The 24651-nt window shown below is 40.5% G+C and overlaps 1 protein-coding gene across 1 annotated transcript in view; it reads left to right on the forward strand.

The window, feature by feature from the left end:
* LOC306768145 (putative flavin-containing monoamine oxidase A) overlaps nucleotides 1-24651 on the forward strand; it is a gene marked incomplete at its 3' end in the record, with an annotated part of 100409 nt that overhangs the window by 44877 nt on the left and 30881 nt on the right. The window contains exons 9-12 of the mRNA XM_079256377.1: nucleotides 260-418; nucleotides 8682-8768; nucleotides 13604-13704; nucleotides 23815-24027. Of these exons, the coding sequence (XP_079112503.1) occupies nucleotides 260-418; nucleotides 8682-8768; nucleotides 13604-13704; nucleotides 23815-24027 (560 nt within the window). The remainder of the gene's footprint in view (nucleotides 1-259; nucleotides 419-8681; nucleotides 8769-13603; nucleotides 13705-23814; nucleotides 24028-24651) is intronic.

The following is a 24651-nucleotide window of genomic DNA, read 5'->3' on the forward strand; positions in this document are numbered from 1 at the left end:
CATGGAGTAACAAAGCATATATCTCGTTATAAAGGCATACCATTAGGCTTCCCAGTAATGTATAAAACCACACCAGTTGTTAAGATTAATGATGAGAAGTAATGGGCTAGACAAAAGTCCTTTCTGTTTGTGCCGAAAAACTGAATGCCATTTTACCAATCTGACTTAGCTGTGTGTGTGTACCATAATTTCTACATGGATTTAGTATACACCACATTGTTATTGATTAAGCTGGACTTTCTCCTTTTTATTTTTGCAGGCTTTTTGGAAGGAAAAGGGTTTCTCTGGAGAAATAGTGGCAGGATCTTCCACTGACTGTCCGTTCTGTGTTACTTTTGATGCCACCAGCCCCCAGGGGAATGCAGCTCTTGTAGGCTTCATTGCTGCCAAACAGGCCACTCACTGGACCACCATGGAGGTAACGTAAAGAACTACAGAGACCACTGAGATTGAAGTTTACCTTAGTTAATAATAGCTTTACTGCAGGGAATTTAGTTTTGTTGCAGTACAATTTGATTTATCATAAAATAATGAAGTGAAGTTATAGTAAATGTACAGTGATTTGCTTTGGATTGGCTCCCTTATTCAAATATTCTTGGAAAGTACGAGCTAAGATTTACTTTAGTCCTCATCCAGAATTTGGAACACGTTAAACAAATGACCAAACAATCAAACAACTTCTTGCAGAAAGTATCCTTCCCTCTTTGAAGTATCTATAAGAAAATCTGATTAAAACCCAGATAATCCAGTTTTTCCACCTGGGCATTAAAAGCACCATGTGTTTGTGAATCTTTGAGGCGTCTTAAGGAAGAATGAAGAGTCTGAAAATGATGCTTGAACATGTATGCCAATCTGGAAATGGATTCTATTGGGTACCTATCAAGCAAGTTGTGCAGAAATAATCAATGATACAAAAGAGCTTTTTTGCTGTGGAAAAATAAGGAGATTTTTTGAGCACAAATACGGTCACGTATATGAAACTGAAGATAAACAAATCTGTCTATAATTTGATTGTGTGCAAATTTATTTCCTTTATGTTTGTGTCCACATTTGAACACAAGAACTCAAAGTTACACACAAATCATGGAACTTACAAGTCATGTATTACACTTGTTTTATTAGGGTTTTTTTTTTTTTTTTTAACATTTTTTTAAAATTATATGATAGAGAGTTATGTCTTCTTCACACAAGAAATATAAAATATGGATAGACTTCAGATGGGGTTCTTTGTTTTAGGCTAGGATTGGTTTCCTTATGTGTGCAGAAAATGGCCACATCATCTGCATAGTCAAAACTGCATTTTGACTTGAGAGCAGCATTAAGAAAATTGCACTCCGAGAGGGGCTGCTGCCAGCTCACAATGACTCCTAAGTATCGGGCATAAGAACCCTTTTCAGCTCTTCAAAACTTATCTTTTCAAGTACAATTTGCAGTGGGTACCAGTTTGGATATTAGTTTGACTGTTAAGATATTGGTAATTCAATCCAAGCTTATACTGTATGTGGAGAAGACCTAGACTCTCCTAAAAATGGACAATTATTTTGTAAAAGCCTTAACTACAAGGTTTTTATGGTCATCAAACAAATAATCTAATAGCAGGGAGTTTAAACTGGTAAATTAGATTTTAAAGCTTCATTTCCTGGAATAATTCCCTGCAGCTGTGTTTTATTTTTTATAAGCTTCACCTGAGGTTTGGCACATTAAATAAACAGTTCATAATTCTATGCAGAGACTCTGGACATACAGTCTGCAGTGCTCTAATTCCTTTCTTCCATTTCCATTCTCATTATGTTTTCATTTTTCCTGGAATTAAATAAAATATATATAAAAACTAAAATCCGGCATTGTCCCTTATGTTTTCTTTTGGCGTTAGAGCCATTATCCCAACTTGCTACAAAGCTATGGAGCATCTGCCACCTTGCCGTGCCATGCCGCACATAGTTATTAACCTCCACTTGCTGCTTTTCTTTTAAATGGAAGGAAAATGCGGTAGCATTAATGTAAGCCAACATAAAGGTAACAAGGTTATAAAGGTTGCTTGCATTAATTGAATGTAACTAACAGAGACATGTTGGACCCTATTTGCTTTTAAATTATTCCCAAATTCCAGACAAATATTGTTATGTTATATTTGCGAACTCCTCCTGTAGTATCTTTTTCCTCCATAGGAGACACATTTCAGAGACTTTCAGCTCCAGCTCAGATGGGAGTGCTGTGAGCGTATCTCACATGTAGATAAAGAATATCAGATAATTTTGCAGCGTCTGCCAACATGCTTTACAATAACCTGTCTTTTTCAGTCCCCGGGCCTCCGCTGCTCTGTGCACTGCAACGTTCAAGCTGTTATGAGCAGAAGCAGCAGTTACTCAGATTGACTGCTGTCTCTTATGTCTGTCTTTGATTTATTATTAGAATATGCAGGTCTATTTTCTTTCTTTATTTATTCCTTCTGTAAGGGGGAAAAAAAGGATTTTCATTCCCCAAATGCAACATCTCAGGCATGTCATATAGGTTGTGACCTCTGCCGGCTGAAGAATGTGTCATATTTTGAATAATAAAAAAAAAAAGGTCTATACTTAGAGTGCCTCTTCATTTATATTGCTACCAATAAAAATCTGGCATTTAAGAGTTATAGAAGAGTGAATTTAATACAATAAAATAAAACTGAAGGCACTTAGACTTCTGATGGCTAACAGGAAATAATATCCATTTATGTTCTCTTCCAAGCCACTGGGCTCCTATCAAAAGCAATATCTTTGAGCTAACAATCAGGACAATGCAAGACTGTCAACGACCTTGTTATGTGAAGCCAAAACGGCTTACACAAAGGACCTTGATGCTTTGAAGAGAACATTACAGCAGTGGCCGGACAGAGTTGTGCCCTCGCTGGGTAAAGGTTGGGTCGAACTTTATAAATTGCCTGCTCTGTTCTACATAAATGAGTTTTTTTTAAAAATTGTTTTGCTAATTAATGCCATGGTTTGTAAGTTTAATGCAAGTTTTCTGTCTGTACTCTTTCTTGTCTTATTTCCTGCAGTTTAAAAAAAAAAAAAAAAAATGGAAGTAGCCCTAATATTTGACGAGATACATTCACAGCGGCTCAGAGTATAAATCTGTTGAACAACGAAAACCTGAACATGATGGCTGATTTCCAGTCATTTTCTCCCGATTTATCCAAAATCTGCAAAGAGCTGAGTGTGCGAGCTAAGCATCATTGTTTCGACAATGCAGTTGTTTTTCCAGCTCAACAAAATGGAAAAAAAAAACAGAGGATGAAATGCAGTGAAGCAAGATTTGACCTATGCAATTGATTGCCTCCCCTCTCCAACCTGGCCCTGACAGGTTCTGTGACACAAATGAGCAACTAGGACCTCGCTCTGTGTGCAGTGTGTAAATAAAGAGCTTGCCGCTAATCCATGATTGACTAGTCTGGTTTTACAGGATATGGGAAGAGGCCACAGATATATTGTTGTTTGTTTACATAAAAAACAGACAGAAAAGAAACATTGTAGTTCATCTGCTAATCATGAACCTTACAGATATGTTGCTGTGACAACCAATTAAAAAAAAAAAAGCTTTTTTTTTTTCAAGAAGGAAGTCTCTGACCAGTTCACCCATGTTTGTATATAATCTGTAAGAAGCCTCTGCTCATCTGTTTTCTTCTCACTTTAGTTTTAAATTATTAAAGAAACTGAGGGAAAATAGATTTTTATCATTATCTTATTAATGGTTGTTTGTGGCTTTTCTGTCTTCCTTAATCTTCCTTCACAAATTCCTTCTTTGTTACGTCCCCCGTGGTATCTGGAGGAGAAGGGGGTGGCAACACAAAAATTGAAAATGGCAACTAAAGTAAAAGTTAAAAAATTAATTTCATTTACAAGGTAAGAAACTTCAAAAGAAAACAATCCAGGCTTAACTCAACTAGTTCCATGACAGCTGATTAAACAATGTCTAATAAAATAAACAAGAAATATTCAACCAAAAACACAGTATGCACTGAACAAGTTCAACTTAAAGGGGTGTTATTATGGTATTTGGAGTTTTCTGAGCTTTCTACAGTGTTACAGTGTTGAATCCTCATCAGACATGTGGACGGCACTGGTTTTTATCACCTAAACGCATGTTTGAGTTTGAGTTCCAGCACTCTCTCCGTTAGGTTTCCATGGCGACGAAAAACGCATCGTTTTAGAGAGTTTTTTCTACTTGGAAATCCTTGTGACGTCCCGGGGGATAAGGTTCGGTGATTGGTTACCTTCTACTGGTTAACAAGGGCATGTACAAATACATCAGGCGGGTGGAAAACGTGGGATAAAGTTATTTCCAACGATGGCTGGTGAGGTTACCAAAGAGAGACATCCTGCTGCATTCGTTGCTGTGGGTTGCTGTTTTCCACTTCATTTTCAGGGTCTGATTCAGGTTCCAACATGTAGCGCTGTATGCTATGTGTCCATCCATCCATCCATCCATCTTCTGCCGCTTATCCGGGGTCGGGTCGCGGGGGCAGCAGCCTAAGCAGGGAAGCCCAGACTTCCCTCTCCCCAGCCACATTTGCCAACTCTGCGGGGGGGGATCCCGAGGCGTTCCCAGGCCAGCCGAGAGATGTAATCCCTCCAGCATGTCCTGGGTCTTCCCCGGGGTCTCCTCCCAGAGGGACGTGCCTGGAACACCTCACCAGGGAGGCGTCCAGGAGGCATCCTGACCAGATGCCCGAGCCACCTCAATTGGTTCCTCTCGATGCGAAGGAGCAGTGGCTCTACTCTGAGCCCCTCCCGGATGACCGAGCTCCTCACCCTATCTCTAAGGGAGAGCCCGGCCACCCTGCGGAGGAAACTCATTTCAGCCGCCTGTATACGAGATCTCGTTCTTTCGGTCACGACCCACAGCTCATGACCATAGGTGAGGGTAGGAACGTAGATCGACTGGTAAATCGAGAGCTTCACCTTCTGGCTCAGCTCCTTCTTCACCACGACAGACCGGCGCAGAGTCCGCATTACTGCAGACGCCGCACCGATCCGTCTGTCGATCTCGCGCTCCATCCTTCCCTCACTCGTGAACAAGACCCCGAGATATTTAAACTCCTCCACTTGAGGCAGGACCTGACCCCCGACCTGGAGAGGGCAATCCACCCTATTCCGGCTGAGGACCATGGTCTCAGATTTTGAGGTGCTGATTCTCATCCCAGCCGCTTCACACTCGGCCGCGAATCGCTCAAGCGAGAGCTGGAGATCACGACCAGATGAAGCCAACAGGACCACGTCATCCGCAAAAAGCAGGGACCCAATCCTGAGGCCACCAAGTCGGATCCCCTCAACACCTCGGCTGCGCCTAGAAATTCTGTCCATATAAGTTATGAACAGAATCGGTGATAAAGGGCAGCCTTGGCGGAGTCCAACCCTCACCGGAAACGGATCCGACTTATTACCGGCAATGCGGCCCAAGCTCTGACACCTGTCGTACAGGGACCGGACAGCTCGTACAAGGGGGTCCGGTACCCCATACTCCCGGAGTACCCCCCACAGGAGCCCCTGGGGGACACGGTCGAATGCCTTCTCCAGGTCCACAAAGCACATGTAGACTGGTTGGGCAAACTCCCATGCCCCCCCCAGGACCCCAGAGAGGGTATAGAGCTGGTCCACTGTTCCGCGACCAGGACGAAAACCACATTGCTCCTCCTCAATCCGGGATTCGACTATCCGGCGGACCCTCCTCGGCAGGACCCCTGAATAGACCTTACCAGGGAGGCTGAGGAGTGTGATTCCCCTGTAATTGGAACACACCCTCCGGTCCCCCTTCTTAAAAAGGGGGACCACCACCCCAGTCTGCCAATCCAGCGGTACTGCCCCCGATGTCCACGTGATGCTGCAGAGGCGTGTCAGCCAGGACATCCCCACAGCATCCAGAGCCTTAAGGAACTCCGGGCGGATCTCATCCACCCCCGGGGCCTTGCCGCCAAGGAGCTTTTTGACCACCTCAGCGACTTCAGCCCCAGAGATAGGAGAGTCCACCCCTGACTCCACCAGCTCTGCTCCCTCATGGGAAGACGTGTTGGTAGGATTGAGGAGGTCTTCGAAGTATTCCCTCCACCGACCCACAACGTCCCGAGTTGAGGTCAGCAGCTCCCCACCTCCACTGTACACAGTATTGATGGAGCACTGCTTCCCCCTCCTGAGCCGCCGGATGGTGGACCAGAATCTCCTCGAAGCCGTCCGGAAGTCTTTTTCCATGGCCTCGCCGAACTCCTCCCATGCCCGAATTTTTGCCTCGGCAACAGCCAAAGCCGCATGCCGCTTAGCCCGCCGGTACCCATCAGCTGCCTCCAGAGTCCCACAGGCCAAGAAGGCTCGATAGGACTCCTTCTTCAGCTTGACGGCATCCCTCACTGCTGGTGTCCACCAACGAGTCCTGGGATTACCGCCACGACAGGCACCAACTACCTTACAGCCACAGCTCCGGCCGGCCGCCTCAGCAATAGAGGCACGGAACACAGCCCATTCGGACTCAATGTCCCCCGCCTCACTCGGGACATGTTCGAAGCTCTGCTGAAGGTGGGAGTTGAAGCTCGCTCTAACAGGGGACTCAGCCAGACGTTCCCAGCAGACCCTCACAACACGTTTGGGCCTGCCAGCTCTGACCGGCTTCCTCCCCCACCATCTGAGCCAACTCACCACCAGGTGGTGATCAGTTGACAGCTCCGCCCCCCTCTTCACCCGAGTGTCCAAGGCATGTGGCCGCAGGTCCGACGATACGACTACAAAGTCGATCATTGAACTGCGGCACAGGGAATCCTGATGCCAGGTGTACATATGGACACTCTTATGCTGGAACATGGTGTTCGTTATAGACAATCCATGACGAGCACAGAAGTCCAATAACAAAACACCATTTGGGTTCAGAGGGGGGGGGGGGACCATGCCTCCCAATCACTCCCCTCCAGGTCTCACTGTCATTGCCCACGTGAGCATTGAAGTCCCCCAGCAGAACAATGGAGTCCCCAGAAGGAGCACCCTCCAGCACTCCCTCCAAGGACTCCAGAAAGGGTGGGTACTCTGAACTGCTGTTCGGTGCATAAGCACAGACAACAGTCAGGACCCGTCCCCCCACCCGGAGGCAGAGGGAAACTACCCTTTCATCCACCGGGGTAAACCCCAACGTGCAGGCACCAAGCTGGGGGCTGATGAGAATGCCCACACCTGCTCGGCGCCTCTCACCATGAGCAACTCCAGAGTGGAAGAAGGTCCAGCCCCTCTCGAGGGTACTGGTTCCAGAGCCCAAGCCATGCGTCGAGGTGAGTCCAACTATATCTAGTCGGAACCGCTCAACCTCGCGCACAAGCTCAGGCTCCTTCCCCACCAGAGAGGTGACGTTCCACGTCCCTAGAGCCAGCTTCTGCAGCCGGGGATCGGACCGCCAGGGTCCCCGCCCCTTGCTGCCGCCCAGCTCACATTGCACCCGTATGCTATGTGTTGACATTGTATTTTATTTTTTATTGAGTTCATATTAGCCTAATCCTTCTGTTTATGAGATGTTACAATGACGGCGAAAGCAGTTGCGGTGCGCGCTCCCGATGTAGTGCAGTGGCGGGAGGCGGGGCTTGATGTGGAAGAGTCTCAATCCACTCGTTTTGCCCACAGGCTGATCTGACAGCCTGCGGAGAGGGTCGGTCTGAAGTAAATAAAGCGATTTGGGGCAATAATTCGGTCAATCCCAGCCCTTCTGGTCTCAGAAATAAAAATAAATTTGCCTGAAATGCACATAATAGTTCCACTTTAAGGTCAAAACACAAAAGAAAATAAAACTCAAATCCGTAAGTCTACCACCAAACAGAAAAATAAAAGGGTTCTGTAACTCTACAGCCAAACAGCAAAAGGACTCTGCAACCCTACAGCCATTCTTTTTTCTGTGATTCCAGAGGCAAAGCAAGGTGACAAATTCTGTCACAATCAGACAAAGTTGCCCCGAATGATGCTGCTGATTGTCCTTAAATAGAAGAATGGTGGGGGGTGTAGCCAATGGATGAGACTTCAGGAAGTTAGTCCACCATTTCAGAAGTGCGATGGTCGAGGCAGAGACCAGGAAGGGCGGCCAATCATCCAAGTGCACTGGAAGCATCTTCAGTTGCGTACCAGCCCACAAACCAGCAGGCTAGGGCCGTAACATTTGTACCGTACTGTAAATGGAAATGAATATCTTCCTGATTACACCAAAGTTAAGCAATTTCATGTTTTGCATTTTTTCCCTCACTGTACCGTAAAAGAACCAAACTGTACAAACTGAACCGGGACTTTGGCGTACCCATAGCTATGATCAGCTGAACTTCGTGAAGGTTCCTAAGCTGCTGATTATGTGAAGAAAACGTGGCCATTACAAGTGCAATTTGTGCTGGTTTTTCTGATTTGCTTTGTGACAATTATGGAAACTGCTCGCTGCCTTTAAATCATCCCCCATCTAACCTCTTGTTGACCTACCTTTCCCCTTCACAATTTGTGAAATTATACAGTTACACAGGTCTATTTGATTACATTTTCTTTACCTTTCTGCCATGCTTACTCAACTTAAGTCTATTCTGACCCAGCAAAACCACTCATCTGTATTTATAATTCATTAGTTCGCTGCAGAGGTTTTGTGTTGAGTGGGTGCAACAAAACTACCAAGTTGGAACTGTCTCTTCCTTCTGCTTATAGGTTGGAGAAAGAAGAACAGCTGTGCTTTCCAGTCTGGTCAGATACCTTGGTCCTGAAGCTGCAACCTTCATTCACTATGAAGAGAAAGTAAGTGCTTACTTCAATGGGAGTTGAAATCCCTATTTTTCTTTTATCCTTTTTCTGTTACCTTTGCGGTGTTTTTACAAAACTGGAAAAAAAAAAAAAAAAAAATCACATAAAATTAGTTTTGTTTTCACATCCAAAAGTAAAGCAAAAAGGGAGGTTTGCATGATTTGGGTTAAGATCTGTGATGTCACATTATTACATGAAATACAGGTGGTTATTAGTCATCTGTATTGCATCAGTTTTTCTTAAAAATGTAACTGTAAAGTGTAAAAGAGTTTTGGAGACATCTGTAATGTTTTGTCAACAGAGAGCTAATTCATAAGTAAGACTGAACCATTTCATTGACTTAAGCTTTACATTTTAAAGCTCTATGTCAAAACATTCAAATAAATAAAACCTATTAATTATGTCCATGAAAGGGAGGCATGGGAAAGGCATACCGACTTTCCAAAGACTGATTATGCACACACATTTTACATGCAGTGTATACTGTACTGGCCCCTAACCATGCTTCACACTTTAACACAAAAGGCATTTAGTTTTTATTTTTACATGATGCATAGCAGCCATCAGCAGACTGTGAAACACCACATTAATCAAGCAGATATATGATGATAAGATCTCATCTGCTTTTTATACTCTGCGCTGTTGAAAGGGACAATGCTGCGCCTGAAGGAAACTAAAGGCTGATAATGAAGCTGAATGCTGACGCCATTTTTATATCCAGTAATCCAAAGATGACTGATGACAGAGGGGGATAAATTAAGACATTTGTCAAATCTTCAATTCTTTTTGTTGCTACTTTTGTTTTCTTTTGACAATTTATGCTCATTAATTATTCCAAATTTACTTCAGGAGACACAGATTAGCAAACTACAAGTTCAATTCAATTCAACTTTATTTGTATAGCGCCACTTCACAACAATGTTGTCACAGGGCACTTTACATACACGAATCAACATACACATCATTTCGAGCCACTTCATACATATCCTATAATAGAAACCAACTGATTGCATCGAGTCATGACTTCGATCCAATCCCCCATCCTGAGCATGCATGTGCGACAGTGGGAAGGAAAAAACTCCCCATTAATAATTTAATAATGAAACATATCAGATAAGAATCACAGTGCAGATTCAGTTCAGCTTTATTCGTATAGCACTACTTCACAACAATGTTGTCTCCGGGCGCTTTACAGACACGTCAGTTTAAACCAATTTATAAGTAGCCTAGTGAATAGAAACGAACTGATTGCATCGAATCATTAATTCTATGCAATCCCCCATCCTGAGCTGCACGCACTCCCTTTTAACAGGAAGAAAACCTCCAGCAGAACCCGGCTCAGGGAGGGCAGCCATCTGCCTCGACTGGTTGGGGTGGAGAGGACAGGAAAGACAGCTCAACATGTACAGCTGCACTTATTCAGGAAGACCTGCGGAAAAAAGGAGAAATAAGTTAGAGACGGCAATATTGGCATATATTTATGCATTAATATATTAGAGAAATAGAGCGAGGTACTTCCCAGTGTATCAGGTAACATCCCCATTGCTACATAAGTAATGGTTGGCTAGACTACCCATAACTATAAGAGCAAAGAGCTGGACAGTTGGGTCCCGTACATGCAGACTCCAACTCAGGAGATGCTCATATCCTAACTATAAGATTCATTAAAAAGGAAGGTTTTCAGCTTGATCTTAAAGGTACAGTGGGAGTCTGCCTCCCGAACCCACAGTGGAAGCTAGTTTGTCATTAATGTTACATGTCCGTATGTCTGACCTTGGACGAGCTAGCTTGAACTCTGAATTTCCCCTCTGGGATGAATAAAGTATCTTTGATTGATTGATTGGTTGATAAGACTGAAGCCTGATAACTAAAGTCCCTTCCTCCCATAGTATTCTTTGAGACTCTGGGAACCACAAGTAAACCTGCAGTATGAGAGCAAAGTGCTCTATTTGGAATATATGGAACTATAAGATCTTTTATCATGGTCATGGAGAGCTTTATATGTGAGGAGAAGAATTTTAAACTTTCTCCTGGATTTAACAGGGAGCCAGTGTAGAGAGGCTAAAACTGGTGAAACATGATCTCTCCTGCTAGTCCTCATCAGAACCCTCACTGCAGCATTTTGGATCAGCTGGAGACTTTTCAGGGCATATTTGGGACAACCCATAAATACAGAATTGCAGTAATCCAGGCTGGAAGTAATGAAGGCATGGACTCATTTTTCTGCATCTTTCTGAGACAAGATCCTCCTAATTTTTGCAATATTACGCAGGTGGAAGAAATTGAAAACATTTTCAAATAATCTGTTCTATGAACTGAGTTGTTTATTCCACTACATCACCATGAAAAAACAAACAAACTGGAAGTTGACATGGGCAATATACCATAGAGGCATCAAATATTCAGTAAGGACAGCTTCCTGTTGGATGAGTACGCCAAGAACAGTGGTTCTTGAACATTTTAAATGGAAGGCAAAGGTTTAATGGGAGGAATGGGAGCGCAATATACAAGGGCCTCATTAAAACGCCATTTTCTTTGCATTAGTAAATGGATAGAAACCAAACCGTTCCAGAAAACACTTGTAAAATTTTACAATTGTCACTTCTTTTTTATGTAGATTCTCTCGTCTTCCTCAGTGACAGAAGAGACAAGTATTCAGGAGAGCAATTTCAAAGCAACTGCAGTAAAAACCTGCATTGTAGTAAATATCTGCAAATGAGATGGCATTGCTGCATAACCTCTGTCATTTGAAATAACTATAAAAAGAGACATTTTTAATCTAGTCCGTTAACTCATTTATGCACGTTTAATGCCTTTTATCAAAGGAACATGGACAGTAACTGTGAATATGGTATCCCGCCGAAGACATCAAACATCAAAAGCATACGACGGGATCCTCCGTTTTGTCGTCTTCATCTATTTTTTCATCACACTCAAGCTGTCTGATTAATGCCCATCTTCCTTCCTCACACTAATTTCCTCCTCGCCTTTCTTCCTATCATGTCTTCTTCCCAACCGTGTGCAGTTTTGTCCTTCTCTGTCTCTCCTGCTTACTGTCTGAATCCGTCTTTTATGGCTTTTTCATGCCGTTCTCTCGTCCAGTCAAAAAAACAAAAAAAACAAAAGGCATGAACATCACAAACTTAAAAAATCTTTAGTGTACTTGGGAGGCCAGGAAAACAACTCTAACTTTGTTGTGCACAACTTTTACCAACCCCGATCGACAGTGAGACAGAAAAGTGAGACATCAGACATTTAGTCAGCTTGAGTAGGAACTCAACCAGCGGTCAGCTGTTTAAGACCACCATCTGTAATGACATTGCTGAACACCATTATGACTCACCAATATGAATGTGATTCAGCATGAAACGTGCTAGAAACTTGACTTAATCATCCACCCCCATCTTGAGGTCATATTTGGGAAAAAACTCATTAAGCTTATTCTCCTCCAAAATGTTCTCATGCTGGCAGATACCCATGTGCAAGAGTGATTAGATGTGGAGGTTAAAGCTACAGTAATGGTCCTCTATAAAAAAAAAAAAAAAAAAAATCATCTTACACCTCATTTTAAATCCAGAAGTGATCCTATAGCCTAAAGTCAACCAGACATGGCAACCAGTAAAATGGTGCAGTTTGGCTTGTTACAAAAGTGCATTTTAGCCCAAACCAAATTTTAGTAGTGTTGTTGTATACCGATGAACCATGTTTTGTATTCCACAGAAGCACTATCCTTACAAGTTCTATCGTTGTAAAGATGACTAATGTAGCTTTTTGATGATGTATAATAATACGTAAACGGGCACACTCATTTTCTTCATTTTGCTTTTAGTTAAGGGCACATTCACATCAGTTTTTTTTAAATCAAATCCTAGTCCTTTTTCTCAGAAATTCAGCTTTCTTTGTGAATGCACCAAACAAATTCTGATTCAGATCAAAGAAACGGACTTGGTCCACCAACAAATGCGGGTCTCAGTCTGTTTCAAGAAGACCAAATACAGGAAGTGGACTACAAAAAAAAAAAAATCACATCCTGCATTTGGTGTAGTATTGCATTGTGGGTAAATACATAGCGATTGCGTTAAGGGTCCTCTGCCAGGTCTGTTGTTCATACTGTGCCCATTGTTGCAGTGTATTTCTGCAGTATACTTGCATAAGGCAAAATAAAAAAAACAAAACAACAAACAGCGATAGTTTCATGCTCTATGTTTAGCTCGCAAGTGGAGGAAACAGAGTTTTCTTCTTCACGCAGGTCTTGCCCTCTCTTTTGCTAAATACTAGTGCAGTGCCACCTTTGGTGAGAATGGGGATATAATATTCTAAAGGTTTGTCTTGTTTGACCAAAGTGCAGCGTAAATTTGATCTCGGTCTGCATGCCTACAACCCCCTACAACTGATCCGAGTCCCCAATCGGACAAAATCTCATGGACTATCCCTATGTAAATGCACCCTACCAATTGTCTATATTAGGCATATTTGTTACTTGTAGTTGCATGAAACCATTATGAGTTGTATTTAAAAGTGCTAACTGTTTCAGTTGAAGGCCATTGGTACTGCTTTGCTTTGCACTTAAATAAATGCAGTTATAATAATTTATCATTTAAATGTATACACACATATGGAAAGCTGCAAACAGGCACTGGTAAGTCTACTAATAAAGGCATGTTGGGGAATTGGGAGCCTGGAGGTGTAGGCTTGATGATTTCCTTTATGGATGAGAATTGGCTTATTCCACCAGATATTGAAGTAGTAGTTATAATTTTTTATGAGTAACTGTCCTTTTTTGTGCTGTGAATGAAAACTTCTACATCAATGACTTATTTCTTTGAAAGGACTGGGCTAAGGAGGACTACAGTGGTGGCTGCCCTGTCAATGTCATGGCACCAGGCCTGTTAACATATTACCATCCCAGCCTTAGGAAGTCCTGTGGCAGGTAATCACCCACACATCACAAACCCACATCACACCTCTTTATCTTCACAAGTTCAAAAGAGCCTTTTCTTCTCCATTCTTACCAGAATTAATTGGCATGTAAAAGGATGTAGGCTTGTCAAGTTTATAGTTTACGGAAGAGTGTCTTTCTACAATGGATAACAGGTTAAGGTATACTGAGTTTATCTGTTGGATGTTTACTCTATTTTTATACCACAGACAAAATATCTGTACTTCTCCCTGCCAACTAGGTATTACTCACTTTCACCCTGTGCCCACAGATTATTGACATGAGTCATGGGACGTATTATGTCTTTAATGATACATATAGTCCAGTTTTAAAACAATGGTAGAAGGGTCATGAGAAGGTTTGCTCTCTTAGGAAAATGTCCTATAATCCGTTTCTAATGGCCTGTTCAGAGATGCACAAAGCCGAACAAATGCGAGCGAGAGGAGGGTAAAGGCATTCAGGTAATGCATCTCTATAATGACATCTAGTCTGTGGGGAGCAGAGGAAGCTCATTACATAACATGACTCAAACAGCAGCAAAGAAATGGCGGTCCTTATTCGCATTCCTTCCTCATATAGGAAATGGATCCCCAAAGACACAGCACGACCTTGACACACAAGCAGCACACGAAATGAAGCTAAGCAGAAAGACCCCATGTGTTTTTGAACATACTGTGTTTAATTGGACAATTTGCACCAGTGGTATGCAGATTGTAGGATTAGATTTGATGCTCTTTGCATCTCATTACTGAACGCATTGTAGCATTTTATAATAAACATAATTGTCTTAGCCGAACAATACACCTGACTGGTCAGTGTGTGAGAGGTTTACATGGAGAGCAGTGAATAGAAAGAGTAACAAATTGAGGTAAGATTGTCCACATATCCTCATTCATACTTAAGTGCTGGTACAACAACTGAATTCTTTTTGTTATATTCTGTTTTATCTTTTTGTGTTTTTAAATTTGGATTGCATGTTATTTTTACATATGTGCAGCTCTCCATCAGTCCTGCTCTTGGGTCTAGCAATCCATCTGTGAGTTCATAGAATGAAATTAGCATCCACTCAGGCATATCAGGATTAGCAACACTACACTTCATCTTGAAATACCAGAATGATTTCCTCCGGGAGCTCCAAATGAAATCAGAGGTATACATTTTTGCCTTTTGAATGAGCTTCCTCTGAGTTTCAGTCAATTCAATCTGAATGCATAAGCTTGACCATTGAATATGTTTTTCTTTTACATTGCAAAGTATATTTTATGTAGGTAAATGTAAGTCTTAAGGTGAGTGAGTTCATTTTAAAATAAAGTTTTCATTGTTAAGAGATAAAATTTTGGTCAAATGTTTGAATGGAAACCTAGTTCCCAGAGGGTGTCACACCATCAGTATTTAAGGTAACATCCTTTGTGACCAAATACAACATTTCAATGTGCTAATTTAGGATAATCCATCATTTCACATAAAACAATCAACCATGTGGAGTACAAAGTTATATTTAGTCACAATGCTAAAACCTAATTTTTCTGATACATTTGCCCTGGTTTCATTGAAAAATTCATGCAGGTTTAGGAGTCCAGAAAATGTACTGAAACGATTAACTACTGCAGCAGTTAGCTACAGTTAGCTGCTACAGTTAGCAACTTCAGGAAAAAGTGCTTCTGAGAACTGCGTGAGCTCTAAAATATTTCGCTGAGGAGTATTACAGTACACAAAGTAAAGTGAGGAATAAACTAGAGAAGATATCACCTTTTTGCCCTCGTCAACCTCTAGACATTTTATTGGAGATTTTAGCTATGACATAAGCTAACGCATGTTATTATATTCTCAACAATACCTTCTGTGTCATTCAGGGCAATGTCTAATGTTTTACCTTTAATATTAAATGTTCTTAACAGACTATCATATTGGACCACTGCTAAAGATAAACACAAATGCTGTGGTCTTCCTGCTAACTACCTGACAAAGATAGTGTTTAAATGCCAAGAACACGTTCTGGTCTTAAAATGCTGCACTTTTTTTCTTTACACTGTGTCAAAAAATATAAGAGGCTCATTAAATGTGATACAAGGGTTTTACACATGGTTAGAATTATAAAAGACGGTGAACTTTTCAGGTGTGCACAGGTCTTAAAATTGTTGCACTGACGTCTTCTACACATCTTCACCTGAGATTGTATCAAAGTCAGGAAAAAGTAGGCAAGAAGCAAATGGGAAAAATGGGAATTGCATGGAAAAGTGTACAAAGGGCACATTCACATCAGCCTCTTTAATATAAATCCTGGTCTATTTGCTCAGAAAGTCCACTTTGTTTGGGGAAATGTGAGTGCGTCAAACGAATTCTGATTCAGATCAAAGGAGAAGACTCGGTCCATCTACAAAGGCAGGTCTCAGTCCATTTCAGTCCATTTCAAGTGAACAAAATACAAGAAGTGGACTTCAGAAAAGACTTCAGACTTCACTTTCTGCATTTGGTGTAGCATTGGTTTGTGGGTAAATACATAGCGGTTGCATTATGGGTCATCTGCCTCAACAACAGCCTCGAACAGCCAGTCCAAGTTTAGCGGACTATCCTGACGTCAATGCACCTTAAGATTAACAACAACAGTACTTAAAACGAAAGTTAACAACACTTTCATTGGGATTACAATTTATTTTCAAGTAAAAAGGCATAGGGAAAATACAGAACACAAATAATGTGACACAAATAATTTACCAGATCAGAGTTCAGTTTAGCAATAAACAGAGTGGAAAAGGATTAAGAGAAAGGTGTTCATTACAGTTTACTCTTGCGCAGCTCACACATCAAACATTCCTACATTTTCCCTTTAGTATTTTAAACGAAGTGATACCACTTTATTCCGATAATGTTTAAGTCAGCCTGATCAAAGGGTTGAGAGAGGTCGTTGGCAGAGTAGAAAAAATCGGTCCTGATTTGTGCTTAATGGCACAATGTGGACCTTTCTTTTTTTTCTAAATCCATTTAGTTTATCTGCTCATAACTGATTTCACTCACCACACTTAGAAATGTAATGAAATAGAATATAGCAGGACAGTTTGATTACAGCAGAGGTCAGAACACTGTTCCACCAGCCCAAAGGGAGTCTTTAATTGTTCTTCCTGGTTTGAGTTACTGAATTTAATCCCACAGTAGTGCATTTCCATTTAGTTTCAGCATGAATATCAACTTAATCATCATCAGATTTTGACACAAGTGCTAAAAGAAGACTATATAACGAATAAAGCACAAATATTATACTTGGTTATTTAATTATTGAAGAAAATTGTCCAAATGTCAAATGTCTGTGAGTGGCAAAAATATATGCACTTTAACATTCATTATCTAAGGTGACCCCATCCAATGGCAGTAAGTGCAGCTAACTGGAAACTGGAAACTCTGTCCTGGCGGCTACTCTAGTATTAGTCAACATCATGCTTCTGGTCAAGGAGGAGGTATTACTGTGGTTTACTGAGGAATTCTTTCACATTTGGCTCAGCTAAATAGCAATCACTTAAACATCATTTAAACTACAGCTGGTTAAAGTTAAAAAAAAAAAAAAGAAAAAAGAAAAGAAAAACATTTTTATTGCCACATGTTTTTTCAGAGATTTTTTTTCTTTCCTTTAGTCTTCCACCATTAAACTGAACACCCGTTTTCACGGCTGGTGATTTTATTATTCATTTCAATGATGAGTCTGATTTCTATTCATTTTATCCAGCATGTATTTGGACATACACGTGCCATGAGCACCTAATTTTTACTTTGGTTTTTAATATAGACTGAATTTGCTCTGAGGACATTTTTATCTCTGTGTTTGTTTTGCTCTGCATTTCCCCCCGTCCCCGTCCACCATGAGCTCAGCTGCATTCTTAACTCTTATACTGCTGGTGTGTTTTATAGATGTATAGATAGATTTATAGATTATGTTTATAGTTTGTTTTTATGTTCCGACAATGATGCTGATCATTTAACTGATCTTTTTAATAGTTATTGTTTGTCCATTCTAGACACAGCCTGTTGAGTCACAACACGACAAAACCCTATTTTTTTTTATCATCCCCCCCCCCTGCATAAATGACAGTATTTGCTGTGTAAAACCCTCCTGTAGCAAGTCTGTGAACACCTTTCACCCAACATATTGTGGATGCTCCTCAAGTTGCACAACCCGAAGATGCCCCAATGCATGTACCTGGTCCAATCCGCCCACGCTTTCGGCAGTCCTGAAAGATGAGCCAAAAAGCTCCAAAACACACGGAGCTCTCTGCTACAACAATGCCTGTTAGCTAAGTTAAGAGTTAAGAACCTTAAGGACCTCCTCACAAAAATTAACTCCTCCCTGGTGTCTGGTCATAGCCATGTTTATTTTAAATAACATGTTGCAGGTGGCTGCACGGTGGCGCAGTGGTTAGCACTGTGGCCTCACAGCAAGAAGGTCGCTGGTTCGATCCTTGGCTGGTTTGGTCAGTGGCCTTTCTGTGTGGAGTTTGCATGTTCTCCCCGTGTATGCGTGGGTTCTCTCCGGGTACTCCGCCTTCCTCCCACCATCCAAAGACATGTATGTTAGGTTAATTGGTCACTCTAAATTGTCCCTAGGAGTGAGTGTGGTTGTTCGTCTCTCTGTGTGGCCCTGCGATGGACTGGCGAGCTGTCCAGGGTGTACCCTGCCTGTTGCCCAAAGCCAGCTGGGATAGGCTCCAGCTTCCCCGCGACCCTGAATTGAAATAAGCGGTTCGGAAAATGAATGAATGAATGTTGCAGGTTTGAACAACAACAAAACAAAATCAATATGTGGAAAATTATTGTAGGAACCAATGTTGAATAAAACACACTTTTAAATACATTATTTTGGGCTTTTGGAGTAGTTTAATTTTATTACTGCAACTAAAACTACAATACAAGAAGTGACGTAGGAAAAGGGAGATGGTGTTGTGCCGAACATAGCACCTTTGCCGTAAAAAGCGTACAATCAAAAGAAGCGCAGTAAGAGAATCTCACCTGTAGATGGCGTATATTTTTTCTTTTAAGGATAATATTGAATCTAGCTGAAGTTGTTTTATGTTGTGTGAAGGTTTTGTGATATTAAGCAAACTGTGGCTATTCAACAATCACAGGAATTCACATTGTTATAGGTACCTAAACTAAAGTGAAGAGTCTACCAGTTTAATATTATTTAGTGATATTGAAGGCTTTCAGTCAAGAAGGTTATAATGGATCGTCAGGACTTAGTAGGTTATAAATGACAAAAGATGGTGTGATAAAATTTTTCACTTCCACCTACAGAAAGAGAAATACCCACCTCTTATGTCTAGGATAAGCTCATTGTAGCTGCAAGCCTAAATAAATCACCTCAGATTAGAGACTACATGAAAACTTCATGACTTTTATGTGGCAAATGCATCTCAGTATCAAATTAAATTATTTAATCAACCATATTGGTTTCTTTTTCCACAACAATCCAGTTATTAAAGAGAAACTATTCAGATTTTTCACGTTCCCTACTGAGCCCTGAGGAAAGAGCAATCAGCAGAACAGATCTACAACCCTGTATCTAAGGAGTTGATTGGTGTAAACTAGTAATGAAAAGAGGATCCAATTTAAAAAGTGATGTAAATCCGGGAAATGTGATAGAAAACAGTTTAATTTGCATAACTTTACTAAAGAGTAAAAAAATTGATTTATTTGGACAGAACAATGTGAGTTAATGAACAATTGATAAAACATTGATGTAAACACACCAGATCATAGCCCAAGGCTAATTTCCATCTGTTGTGCCCAGAAGATGTTAAAAGAAACAGGAAAGTGATACATCTGCTTTGATAAGACTAAGTGAATCATTTTCGGGGTCGAATTTCTACAAGACCATGATGTGAGAGTGATGTAGAGGGAAAACTTATTAAATAAGTGGAAATCTGTACTTAATGTAATAATTTGAGATTTCTGATTCCAATCAGTAAGTATTCTTTCTAAAGATGCAGGAAAAAGAAATAATATTTAAATGTGTGGTTCTCATGGAGAACCATCCGGAGACATGATACATGTTGGATGTTCAAAGAGATTAATTTTATGTCAATTATTATTGCATTATGAGTTGTTGATAGATACACATCTCAAAAAAGTTTGTACAGGATGATGTTTACTGTGTAGTATTCCCAATAACCATCTGGAAACAACTGGGAAACAAGAATACTGGTTTCTTGTCTTGTGGAATAGGGATGTTCTTCCATGCTTGTCAGATATAGAAATTTGTCTGCTCAACAGTTTTGGGTCTCTGTTGTCATATTTTGAATTTCACAATGAATCCAATATCTTCAACTGGTGTGAGATATAGACTGCAGGTCAGTCCAGCATCTTGCCTTCAATTACTAAGCTCTGCCATTATGGTAGATGCCATATGTAGTTTAGGAAGGTCTTGCTGAAATATTCAAGACATTCAATGAAAATATTAATAACCTATACAGAAGCATATTTACCAAAAACCTTCAGAATTGATGGTGGTCTCCATGTTGTACATATTGTCAGTACCACTAGGCACTACTGCAAGAATTTAATCTGAGCACTGCTAACAAACAGGGTGGCTCAAGGAGACTCAAGGTCCAAATTTCCATAAAAGATTTTCAGATTGTCAGAGAACAGTTTTCCACTTTGGTTCAGTCCATTTTAAATGAATTTTACCCCAAGAAGACATAACCATGTCTGGATCATATTAACATATGTTAACATAAGGCTTTTCTTTCACACGCTAGAACTTTTACCTGCCTCTGGTGATAGCATAGCAAACAGAGACAATGATCTCTGGAAGGGTTGCAATGACTTCCACGATGTAATTATGATTGCTTTTAATTTTGTGCTGCCTACGGACCAGAAGGACATGTAATGTTGATTTATCGACATATCTACAGGAAATCTTGTCCAAAGTCTCTGAATTGTTTTGATATCCTGTATTGTAGATGGTCGAATAGTTTTTACAATTTTTATGTTTAAAAATTCTGAAATTACTCCACAGTTTTTGGACAGTTTTTAAAGCCTTTACTCCTTGTGAGAGACTTTACCTCTTATAGGTGCTCTTTTTTATTCCAATCATGTCATTGACGTTTTGCCAGATTATTATAGAATAATCCATCCCTCTATTTAGTATTTGCTTTATTGCAGTAACTTGAAGTGAAATGAAAACCCATGCTGACACTGCGTAATACAACAATAAGAATATGGTTTCAATTTAAAGAAATTGAAAATTGTGACTTGTTAAGACCTCCGTCTAAATATTTTTAACTTTTATAAATTATAAGGTATTGTTGTTAAAAAACATGCTTTTCTAATTTAATGGTGTTTAGGAGGAAAATCAATGCCGTGAAGGATTGCAAACCCCAGCTCGATTACACCTGACATCAGTGTTATGGCTCTAGTTTTTTTCTAGTGTTATACCTCTGGTGTTAGTAATGGCGATCCATTGATCCATTTTCTTAACTGCTTAGTCCTATCCCAGCAATTATTGGGCAAGAGTCAGGGTACATCCTGGACAGGTCGCCAGTACATCACAGGGCATGTGAGAATTTATATTGTACTATACATTGGTTTGATTTACTGTTTCTAAAGCTAGTGTTACGGCTCTGAGTCCGCTGGTCTGTCTAGTTTTATGCAACTGGAGAGACTCCAGAGCCCACAGACGATTGGCTGCCATCCCTTGGCTCCACCCATACATCGTGCTTCAGGATCGGTGGATGTCATTTCAGGCTCTTTTCCCATTGGCCACACAAAAGGACACCTTCCTAATTTGAGGATCATCATCATCTGAATTAAGGGCAGCTTTGTCTGATGGTGACTCAGTTTGCCACCGTTTGCTTGGCGTCGACTGCCATAAAGCTGTAGATTTACAGAAGTTAGTCTTTGGTTTTTCATTTTGGTTTGCTGCAAGGTGTCTCTTCATTTCACTTCACATGAAAATAATGTAAACACTACATACATTTTTTTTTTAAAAATCTGAAAAGGGCTACAGACCTCAGCAACACTTCAGAGAAAATTACAGCTATTTGGGCGTAACAACAATTAACTCATCCTGCTGATTGGTATGCAGATCCATTAGGCAAGGTTTATTGGTATAACACCTTTCATGTACCAGTAAAATTCAAGGTGCTTTATGTAAAATATTTAAAGCATTACAGAAGGTATAAAGAAACATAAAAACACAACAAATAGGAAAAACCACAATAAAATAATAAATTATAATTATTCAAAGCAAGATCAGTTACCGTGCAGATTTATGCACAGGTGCAGGGGAAAAGAAATGTTTTTAACCTGGATTTAAAAGTTTCTACATTTGGTTAAAGTTGAGTGTAGCAGTATTCAGATGGACCAATTACATTTTTTACCTTCTGCTTCTGCAGGTGGCAGATTATAATTGCACTCCAGTTAACTAAGCTATTTTTGAAGCTCCGTCTGTAACGTATTTTCCTGCCTTCAAGTTGGTCATCTGGGTTAGGAGCTACATAATGTTCCAGTTTATTTATTGTTCCATTCATGTTACACTTCAGCTGCAGGTTTAGATCTGCTCATTGAAAGCAGAGCTTGTTAAAAGGGAAATAGGAAGAATAAAAACATAATCTCTTTGAATTATTTTATTACCAATAATTTGGAGTAAATTTTTTTTACGCAGGGCTTTAACATCAATTGTAAAGAAAATTATGCTCTAGAGGGACAAGGGCTCTGACCATTCAAAGCAAGGACATGGCAGCAAAAGAGTTGGTTTTTTTTTGTTTTTTTTTTTACATCCAGTTTCATTCCAGCAGGAAGAAAGCTTGAACACAACTCTTCTGCCTGAGGGCAACTGGGAGGTGAAAAGGAGCATAAAAGTGCAGCATATAACAAGCTTACCAACAGAATATGTGGTAAAACCAGTGAATAAGAACCCTAGCCCACTGCAGTACTTATAGATCACAGTACCAGGTATACAGTAATGGATAAAAGTATTGATTATCTTTTTTCTTTCTTTTTTCTTTTTTTTTTGCATCCAGCTACTGGTATACACTTTTTTTTTCCTGGCTCATGCACACAGTTTGTGCAGTTTCAGTGCATTAAGAGCACACAGGCACACATTTCAGCTCGCATAAAAGTGACTGCAAAGCGGCCCAGGCGGATCTTTACAGACGTGGGGTGTCAAACATTCATGCTGTGTGGATTCAGTGGAAGGCTTGCAGCCATGCCGACATAGAGATCATGATTTTTTCCCCAAATGCATTGTTCTTCTCTCTCTCTTTTTTTTTTTTTTAAGCTCCTTGGGATCGGCAGCTTGCAGTAGCAACCTGTGTTGACCCCTTTGCTAGTTTTTCCAATTATTTTCGTTTGACTGGATTGTTAGATCTAATACTTCACAGAGCTGGTTACAGTATTACAGCGTCTGAGAAAGTAAAACCAACAATGCTGTAATCTTACCAATGATACGGCTCTGCTGCCTGCCATGTCCGACTGAAGTTGACAGCAGTCTGTTAAAGCTCATAGTGAACAACATGAACTCATGTTGACAGTAAAACTGGTTGCACTAAGGGTAGCACTTTATTAGGTTAGGTTAGGACATCTTTGCCGTGCTGTCATCAAATGGAGCAGAAGAAAAGTGGATGAGGGGTGGCATATTTCTGCTTTCTCTAGTGAACAACCCCTACAGGGATGAAAAGGCTTAACCTAATTTAGTGAGTGAAGATGCAAGACATGGACCCCTGAAGCCAACGCAAATGTGTTAAACTATGAATTTAAAAGAATCTTCTGTGACTTCTTTGAAACCAAAAATGCAAATTAATGAATGCAGGAGAACGCATGTTCATATGCAATCATCACCATTTTGTCTGTGTACATATTTTACTGTGTAAAAACTGTGCTTGTTTATGCTTCACTGTAAGATTTGAGCCATTATCAAACAAAATTCATGTATTTACAGTTAGTTTTTCTCAGATCTAAATTAAATGACCCGCGACCCTTCATCGGACTATGCGGTTAGGATTATGAATGATTGAATGAATGAATTAAATGGGCTGGTAAGTATTTAAAGACAAAAAAACAAAGCAACATTAAATAGAAATGTGCATTATGGCTAACATCTTTATGGATTTGCAGGATCCACTGGGCCGGCACAGAAACAGCCACCCAGTGGTGCGGCTACATGAGTGGTGCAGTACAAGCTGGTCAGCGAGCAGCTCTGGAGGTTCTGGCTGAAGTCTCCCACGGGGTTCTGACGAAAGAGGAGCATGAAGTCCTGCTGCAAAGCCAAACTGTCGAGAAGCCTGCACGCCTACAAGCCTCATCCAGACCTTTGCTGTTCACATGGAAGTCAGGAATTATAGCAATGCTAACAATAAGCGCTGCTGTTCTCCTTGCGCGACGTCAAAACGCATTGACTAGTATCGAAACTTACTTTACGAAGATCTTTAGCAAATATGCATAATCTTCTGCAACTGTAACTAAAACCTGAAGAACAGTTAAATATTGTGATTTAACCCATAGGGGCCCAGTGGGGCATGCTGATTTCTGAGGCATTTTGTGTCACTTTGTGGTAAAGGTTTTGCTCAAAATCCTGTTTAACACAATCTGATTCCTGTGTTCAGCCCCCAAGTAGATAACAGGTAGCAAAAGATTAGACTATAATCATTAGAGCTGTGACGATATGCTTTTGTCCCGATTCGATTCAATTCCGATTTCTTGGGTGTCGATTCAATTTAAATTGGGATTCTCAAACTTCTTCAATATTGATTATTTTTGCAGATTAAAAACAAAAGATTTTTTATAAAACTTATTTTTTGCTAGTAATTTTTCTTGATTTCAGTTAGGAAAAAAACAACACAGTTGCCAGACCATCTTTCTGCTGCTATAATGCCCAAGAAGACAAGTAAAAAGATCAATAAAACCCAGTAAAAATTACAAAAATTTTATAGTGGATTAATTTTATTTATTTGA

Source organism: Telmatherina bonti (genome assembly GCF_933228915.1).
Source record: "Telmatherina bonti genome assembly, chromosome: 17".
Classification (NCBI taxonomy): Eukaryota; Metazoa; Chordata; class Actinopteri; order Atheriniformes; family Telmatherinidae; genus Telmatherina; species Telmatherina bonti.